The sequence below is a fragment of the Buceros rhinoceros genome, unplaced genomic scaffold (genome assembly GCF_000710305.1).
Source record: "Buceros rhinoceros silvestris isolate BGI_N320 unplaced genomic scaffold, ASM71030v1 scaffold34342, whole genome shotgun sequence".
NCBI classification, from domain to species: domain Eukaryota; kingdom Metazoa; phylum Chordata; class Aves; order Bucerotiformes; family Bucerotidae; genus Buceros; species Buceros rhinoceros.
The window spans coordinates 31,513-40,674 of NW_010400060.1; the positions used below are offsets into that span (position 1 = coordinate 31,513).

Consider the following 9,162-nt stretch of genomic DNA (forward strand, 5'->3'; position numbering starts at 1 on the left):
TTCCTGACTCTCCCATCTTAATGTTATTTTAAAGCACCACTTTACAGGCTGTATTATCTTATTACTTTCATTTCACTACCACTTCCCTTAGAAGGGGAACATACAGCATGGTGTTTTGGTTTCACAGAGATTATGTCAGTTATTTATTTCATTGCTGTAGGTTTGCAAGCCTGTAATCCCAACCTCTGTTTCTACGTTAAGTAATTTACAAGTTACTCTGTAAGAAAACACAAGCACCACTTTACAGGCTGTATTATCTTATTACTTTCATTTCACTACCACTTCCCTTAGAAGGGGAACATACAGCATGGTGTTTTGGTTTCACAGAGATTATGTCAGTTATTTATTTCATTGCTGTAGGTTTGCAAGCCTGTAATCCCAACCTCTGTTTCTACGTTAAGTAATTTACAAGTTACTCTGTAAGAAAACACAATTCATCTGCGTACTACTTTTTTTTTTGGTTAAAATTGTGCTAGAAGTGCTTGGTCTTATCAATTCACCAGACATTTGAAACTGGTTTTCCAAAAGTTGAATTAACTTCACTGAGTAGCTAGAAAAAAACTGGGCTGAGTTTCAAGACCGCCCCTATGCAAGAAGACAGATACATATCTACTGCCTTCACATCAACTGCTCTGAACTCCTGCTTTCCTTGATATTTAAGCAGGGAGGTTTCCTCCAAGCAGTGCTTTTTATTACCAAAAAAATCTTCAGTATGTGAACTGAAAGACACTGAGGAATAGAGAGGAAGTGGGTGTACTGGTTACTGGGTCAGAGATGATGAATTAATTTTATGATGGACACATACGATTTACTGTATTCCAGTTACTGCTGTTATCAGTCAGAAACAGAACCATCCTAACCAGACACCCCCAGCTCTATCATGTCTACTAGTCACCAACGTTTCTGGCACCTCAAAATCTGTCTATAGCTATTCTCCTGTGCTTACTTTCCCCTAACAAAAAGTTACACAGGAAAGAAAAACAGCAACCAAGCAGCCCTGCCCATGCTTCACCACCAACTCTTACAGGCGAAGCATTTACACATGGTAAGTGACTTCATTTTCCTGCCTGGTTTTACCTGCTAATGCAGTATTCCTTGTCTCCAGGTATACCCAGGTAGCGTGGTCGTTCACCAGTGGCAATCAGAAATCTCTCAGCTGTGTACTGCTTCACAACTCCTCTTTTATTTGTTGCCTGAGAACAAAGTATTAGTCCAAAGTGAGTATTTCACAATTCTACCAAGAGAAAATTTAATCTATTTGCAAATCATCCCTATTCAGAAAGGGCTACAGGAAGACCCAGCAAACGTGGCTAGGGAGTACCTTAACCGTGTGTGGCGCGACAAATTCTCCATATGCATTCTCATACGTGACTGACTTCTCTCTCAGGGCAACCCGATAGCCCCAGTTCAGTGAACCAATGTAATTCTGAACAGATTCTGTCATAGTCATCCAATTGTGTTTGACTGTTAGAAACAAAAGTGAAAGGTTCATCTTTCAGTCTATGAGGAGTTCTTTTTCCATAGAGAACCTTGTATTCTCAGACAGATTTTTTTCCAACCCAGTCACCTTTGTCTCATTCCTTTTTTATATCCTGGAGTAACTCTACTGAAATTCAAAGAATTACATCAGCATAGATAACATAAGAGGTCACAGTGGAACAGATATGACTTGAAACAGGGAAAATTAAGACTTATCAACAGCCTTCTATCAACACAAGCTGTGAACAGGTGACATTGCTCAACAAATGAAGACTATGCATCTCTTGAGAGATGCCTCTGCATGTTCTACATTACAGGATTACACATTAAATAAATCCCAATCCTATAACCATGCACGTGAGAACTAATATAAAGTAAAATACATCTTCTTATGTAGTAGTGACAGAGACAGAGGGAAAGGAAATCCTTGCCTGCAATTATGAGGAAGTTTCCAACAGGGGACATTCTGAGCTATTCCCTTACATGTTGTGCTACATTCAGAAGCGGAGCAGTACCTCACTGCTTTTATTCACACAGCAATCTTACCAAATACTAACATGACCAGAAGCTAATAATAAACCAGTCAAATGCTGCAAGCTAATAAGCACCTTGGGTTTAGATTTGAAAAGTGCTTAAGTTTATTTGTCATCTCTCTGAAGCTGCCTCACGTTGTTAAAGCCACCACAGGCTTTAGTGCTGCAAGCACTTGTTTGTGAACCTCCGGATTTTCAGCACAAATGACAAAACTGCAAAAAAGCGGTGTCCTTTACCTTCTTCTGTAAACTGCCATCCAAATTTGCGTGAATCTTGCAAAGCTTGTCCCAGTAAAGCTGCCTGATGCATCAGTTTTTTAGGTATACAGCCCACATTTACACATGTTCCTCCAAGACCTGAGAGAAAGGAACAAAATGGGCTTTTCACATCAGTGTGGCTGATCTCACGGAGAATCAGAGTCTCTGAGTAAAACTCCTTTATAACAGGTTTGCAGTGAAGAGCGACTTACCCCATGAGTTACCCAGAGGCGTAGGTGTGACAAAGTCCAGCACCATCACTTTCTTTTCATATTTGGCAGCCTCCTGCAAAGCAAATTAAGACAGACATGTATCTAAATATTAGAGGTTAAATTCAGAGTAGATAATAACATCATGCACTGCTGAAAAGCTTTGTGACTTTTAATTATGTAATAATGAATGATCTGCAAGGGAACAGCCAGACAGTCATTAATCTTCTGCATTAATCTGTGCACTCAGCAGGAAAAAAAAAAAGGTGAAAGGAAAAAAAAATAGGCATTCATCCTGCTACACAACAGCATGGCACCAGCTGATACACAGAAGATCCTGGGAGTCAAACCTCTTCTTTTCTCCTTCTGTCAGTTTGCTTACACTATTTCCCAATATGTCACAAATTCACTAACTCAGTTTTCCCTTCAAAAATGGTTTCTCAAGCATTTGTTCGAAAGCACATCATACAACGGCATAAGCAGCCGTGTGCCCAAGCATTACAATTGCGCTTATCCAACCCTTTTTCTTGTATTAGAAGGGAACACTCAATCTTGAGTACAGTTTTGATGTTGTAGTTGTCAAAATCAGCTCTTACTCTTCAAGCTAATCAACCTGCGGCAAGTTCACCTTACTGTCGGGATGTGCAGTTGGCATCCAGACTACAAAAGTGATAGTTTATTTTATGGTATTTCCCTTGAGAAGTGTCATAAGCATCTCTACAATCAACGTGTGTAAATAATGCTGAGAAGTCGAATTTCTATACTGATTCCATTATTCCCTTTGTGCTTTCTGAGAAAAAGGCAAAAATCAACAGTGTTTTTCTCTGGTGCCAGTCAAGTAAGCACTACATAGCTGAGAAACAACAATGGCAATTTCCCCTCCGTAAGATGCAGCAAAATAAATTTTACACTTAAGAGTATAAAACTGTGCTGGATCAGATGATAAGTTCTTAGGCAGGTAAGCAGTAACAACTACAGGCACAGGATATTACCCTAAGGCGCTGGCTTTGGTTTGGGAGGAGCTGGACATCCTTCAGCATTATGTTACCAGTAATACTTGTTAATCCAAATAGTTGACAATCATAACATCAATTTTAAATGTATCTTACTTCACGCAAAATACAAATCGTATTTCAAACAATACTGGCTGTAGACACCTTTGAAAAATATTAATAGTCTGGATTTCTGCTGCCGATAAAGGTCAAGGTTGGCCAAGAAGCTAATTCCTATCCACTAGTAGCACCTCTGAGAAAGTTCCTCAGAAAGGTGCATAGGGACTGAGATGCATTATTAATGGTCCTTTATAACGACAAACTCCTATCCACAGCTCAAAAGAGCTTTACTAGTGTAACCTAACTGGAATGCATGGATTCCCAAGCTTACACTCAGCTATATGCTCACACAATACAGCACAGCATTGCATCGCCAGCTCAGCAGAGATCACACAAACAGACATAGCCACTTCTGCAGAGTGATACACCCACAGTAACAAAACCTGCCCTGAAGGCTTTCAGACCTCACTGGGTTCAGTGCAGTGCTGCATGAGCACAAGCCTGCTTAAGGCAGGAGCTGTTCTGTGTGAACTGATAGGACTGGCCTAGCACTTTGGTCTGGGTCTGTGGTTGGATTGCATAGAGTCAGCTTGGCAGCATTTGCACTCAACCGTGGGGACGTGCCTCAAAAAAACCCCCAACAACATCTGAGCACAATGTAGAGAGGAAAAGGAAGATGTGCACACAAAGCTGCATGTGTCATAGCAAAAAGCACATATTTAATCCACTTAGTTCAACTGCTGCAAACCTGACTGTAGGTACCTTAAACTTGGTATAAGGGCTGTCTAGTTGCTTGGGTTTTTTTCCTTTTGTTCTGCTTTTTAAAGCACTGTTTCTTAATTTGCTAAAAACCAAAACGAATTAATAATCTGAGTATAAATCAGAAGATTATGCCTATAAAAGTTTCACTTCATGAAACTGATGAGAAATACACACGTTACTACTGATGATGTTGACTTCATTGCTCTACCATCTCCTCTACTCTACAATCGCTTGAGAACACGAAGAAGCAATATACTTTATACACCGAGTTGAAGGAACAAGGCAATTTATATTCCTAGCTACACACCATTTCTGTCCCACAGCTGAAAAATGACGCAATAAACATCACTGCTGTGGCTTCACAACACAGCATATGTAAACAACAAAGCAGAGCAGTGTCCTGATGGAAATTTCAACAGATGGCTTTTTATTATTGCAAACTGTTTTTGCATTACTGCAAGCTCCCTTCTACTCGTTACTCTTCTGTCCTAAAACATCCCCATCCTCTGAGAAACAGTGTCTGCTTGTCTTTGCAGGTTCTGAGAATTTTTAATAGATCTTCTCTTCCACTCTATGCCATGACAATTGTGCCTCTATCGAGAGGAAAGCATAAACTACCGAAGCAGTTTATGGACATAAGGCACATTACAATCCACCACTTAGCACCGCACTCTGCCATTATATAACACAAGTTCTTCTAAGGGACCAAGGTTTAGTGTGAATCCAGTGCTATGCTGAAATATTTTCTCCTCGTTTTCTTTCATTCCTCAACGACCTTCACTTCTCGGGATCAAAATAAATGCCTCCTTCCGGAGGAATAATCCAGTTTCAGGATTGAACCTAAGTATTGATGCAAAGGAGAGTTACTGACTTACATTAAGTTTCCACAAGTTTCAAATATTTGGGATAATGATAACTCTAAGAGCAGTTATTATATATATTCTACATATATATTTTCTGCATCACTGTGGATTTCTTTAATTCTAGATATGTTTCTAAAAGCAATACCTGAACAAAAAAATCATAAATTATGTGGCTACAGGCAGGAAGTACCAGACCCTAGAAATGCTGGGCGAAATCCTCACTCACTTTGCCTATGCATAGGTGAGTGAAATCTCCATTTATGCATCTATATAATATCATGAATCACAAAAAGGTCTCCATTGCTAAGAATTAAAACAACATACGCAACTATTTCTGAAGAGATACTACTTTCAGATAAAACTAGAAACCCCCAATGTTAATTTTGAATAGTTTTTAAATATTTTTCAATTATGATTTGATACTTAATATTTGATGAGACATCTGCCTGCTGTTTTCCAACAGCATCATCTCTCATTAGGGGGGAACAAGTTTCATTCTATTAAGAAGTAAACCACGACATTGAAATGTTGTTCTTTTTCAGAACGTAAAGGAAAGAATATTATATAACTGGGGCTAACCTCAAAAGAAATCCCACTGATCAAATAGAAATGTTATGATCCTGCAGTATTAAAGATACCTAGATCCAAGACATTGAGGATGTCACCCACCTACTTACAAGTAAAGCATAAATCTGTATTTTCTCTTTCATACCTTGGCAGCTGCCAGACCACCTGAGCCCCCACCAATGACAATGAGATCATAGTCGTAGGAATGCGGCACTGGCCTATGTCCATTCATTTCCAGTGGTTTCTGAATCTCGTCTTCCTTATGTGCCTGAACAGAGAAAGCAAACGAGGATTAGGGAACATCTAAACATTACCCACAATGCTCAAAAATTTGTATTTTCAGCAGCAAATATTGCAGTAAGTACATCTGAATTTTCTGAGGTATGTTTTTAATTAGCTTTTAAAGATTTTAATCTTCTTAATCCATCCTTGAAGAGTTCAGTACCTATTAGATACTGAAATACGAATTTTTTGTTCCTTGGAGCCCTGGGTTTCCTTGCAGAGCTTCGTTTTCCACATTAACACAACTCCGGTCTCTCCTCATACTGTGTACTCCAGGATCAGATCCATATCTGCTGACACAGGCATTCCATTAATTTATTTTACTCTCTTCATCTAATTAGTGTTTTTCCCCTCCTCCTGCATATATTAGGAGGAAAATACAACAATCATATACAACATTGTAGTAATCTGCAATTAGCAGCCTTTCCAACTGAATGAACAGAACTGAACGAAGAAAACAATTTCTGAAAACTACATTTTTGTAACATCCCTGAGTTTATTATTGCTTTGGTTTAGCATTTTGACTAACTTTGGTGTCAAATCAAAGTGAGATCAAGTGAGATCACTAAAAAAAAAATCTTTTGTGAAGCTGTAATCAGATGACTACTACTACAGGAAAACAACCCATAAGTCTCAAAACAACAGCAGTATGCCACAAAGATCATTGCATTGTCTTCATATATTCTTTCTAAAGTGAGCCTTGTACTTAATTTGCTAAACTCCAATTTATCAGGGCTTTGCACCTTCAAGCCTTTGGAGTTGCTCACAAAATTCTCAATGCCTCTCAAACATCATGAAAAGATCTGGAGTGAGTAAAAATCAGATTCCTCAACTGATGTAAATCAGGGAGCATCAACCATCAACTGTCATGACAAAAATTTTAAGACCAAAGAAGTAACTTAATCCCTTTACAAATCTGCTTGCTTTCATTCAAGTGTTTCTGTGTGCCTAACTAGGTAGGACTTGATTCAGTACTACTGGAAAAAAGTACTACATGGCAATAAAAGGCAAGAAGAAACCCCCAAGAAGTTTCCCTTCTCTTTTCACTTTAGTTTTCTTTTGCATTAAGCAGCCCTTTGTGCTCAACCCATTCTACTGTCGCCTTCCTCTGAGGTTAAATTATTCCCTGTGTGTAAGTATAACTGTGACTACCCTAGAGATTGTCACCAGCGCACCCTATCACTGCCAAAAATTCCCTATTCCTCCAGCAAATCACGCAGCTATGTCAGCAGAAATCCAGACTGTGAATCTGTCTGTAGAAAGTTATATTTTAATAGTATTTCATAAGCATAATAGTATTTCATGTTAACAGCAGAAACAAAACCTAGAAAACACCTGTGGCTGCTGTGAAGACATCCAAAAATACCTCATCTTCCTTCCTCTTCTCTTCCTGCCCTGCCACCCCTTTATATAACCCAACCACTGCCTCTACTTTGCATTCTGGTTTCTACTTTTCTAGCAAAGCCAGGCTCAAACTTCCTATTGCAATCAGAGTAAGAGTGAAAAAGGAGCACATATGGTATTATGATACGTAGTTTCACTTTATTCGTGTTTAGGGACATAAAAACAGATAAAGCGTACCGCTCTTTTCCAAAGCACACCACCTTGTTTGTTCAGTGGCAACAGGATAGTGTGAAGCCTAAGGGCAGACTAGCTCCCACACAGTCATGAGACCCAGCTACCAAGAATGGTATCTTTATGATGTATATAAAGAAACCGCCATACCTACTCATTAAACTTGCTTAGATCTCTACTTATATAATGCTGGTTTTTTGTTTTTCTTTTAAGGAAAATGCTTTATGTTTTCACACGGATTAAGAATCTTCAGCTTCTATTCCCTAATGTTTGGTTCATTTTTCATCAGTTCTTCATAATCATTGTTCACGAAAACATATTAGAAGTTTAAATCAGACCAAGCGAATTACAACCTTCCCTTAGGAAATCACCTCCTAGAGCCCTGCTCCAAAGCGGCCAGGAGCTTGACAAGCTCCACATTACATTTACAGGGAGAACTTGTTCACGATCACAATCCCTTCCTGCGAAAGGGATGTCCCCATTTCCATTTTTCTCCCAAGAATACAATTTTTAACAGAAAGCCTACATTCTTCTTATTTTTCAATGTCAAAACAAAATTATAGACTTTAAAATATATCTCCTCCTACCTTTAAATCCTCATGATCTCCTATTTGCTTCTCCTGTAAAAAAACAACTGGCTGTGAAGTTTCTGCTGTTACTCCGCACTGCCCTTCTTGCAGCTTCTGCGCTTCCTCTGTGAAGTAAAGAATAAAATACTGTAGTGTCTGGAGAGACGTCCTTTATGAAGGCTGAGCTCCTCAAGCGAAATTATCTGGGGGAGTGGCCTGGCGGCTTCATCGCTTCCTCATCAGCAGCGTGCCTGTCTCAGGGGAGCGTTTCCTAAGGCAACTCATGAGTCATTTGCAATGTTAGGATGACTTGCTATATTTTTCTCTTTAATAAAATCCCATATGAGAGTTAGCTGGGGTTTCAGTACTTTTTTGCCAATCTAACAATATGCTTGGAACAAAGCAAGGAAATAATATTTGGTGTGGCTAAGCCTGAAACTTCAGTCTTAAACAAAAAGAATGATTTTTAACTTTCTTGCCCAGAAGGTGCTTTTCTTATTCTGATGTGTTGTCATTTTTTTCAGTCTTCTACTTTTTAAATGGAATTAAAAGGTTTTATTTTTGCCCTGCAATTAGTTCTCTGGAAACTTCTTTCAGTTTAGTTTATTGATATAATACTGACCTAATCCAAGCAACTCCACCCCACACTCGCCCTCCCCCCCAAAGTAGTTTCTGCCCTATGGTATTGCTCGTACTATAAAATCCTCTAAATAAATGTATTCAAATGTTGGAAAAGATCTGTTTGCCCATTGGTCATAACTGATTTTTTTTTTGAGATATATATATCTCCAATAGAAAAGGTTGAGCATATTAGTGGAAAGAAAAAAAAAATGACATATTTACACACGGTGATGCTTCATTTGATTGGAACACAAAAAGAAAAAAGAAAATCTAATACTTGATTGGAATCCATTATCAGCTCTGCCTTCCTCCACATAACTCTTGAGTTATGTTGAGCTTAATTTCCAATAAATGGGTCAGTACACACTTGTTTGTACTTAATCACATACATA

The 9,162-nt window shown here is 38.7% G+C and overlaps 1 protein-coding gene across 1 annotated transcript in view; it reads right to left on the reverse strand.

The window, feature by feature from the left end:
• The window catches only part of TXNRD1 (thioredoxin reductase 1), a 24,934-nt gene extending 16,599 nt beyond the window's left edge, over positions 1 to 8,335 (reverse strand). The window contains exons 1-6 of the mRNA XM_010131728.1: positions 8,168 to 8,335; positions 5,869 to 5,991; positions 2,483 to 2,555; positions 2,250 to 2,369; positions 1,322 to 1,464; positions 1,078 to 1,193 (exon numbers count right to left, since the gene is read on the reverse strand). Of these exons, the coding sequence (XP_010130030.1) occupies positions 1,078 to 1,193; positions 1,322 to 1,464; positions 2,250 to 2,369; positions 2,483 to 2,555; positions 5,869 to 5,955 (539 nt within the window). The 5' untranslated portion in view covers positions 5,956 to 5,991; positions 8,168 to 8,335. The remainder of the gene's footprint in view (positions 1 to 1,077; positions 1,194 to 1,321; positions 1,465 to 2,249; positions 2,370 to 2,482; positions 2,556 to 5,868; positions 5,992 to 8,167) is intronic.
• Between the last annotated feature and the right edge of the window lie 827 nt (positions 8,336 to 9,162).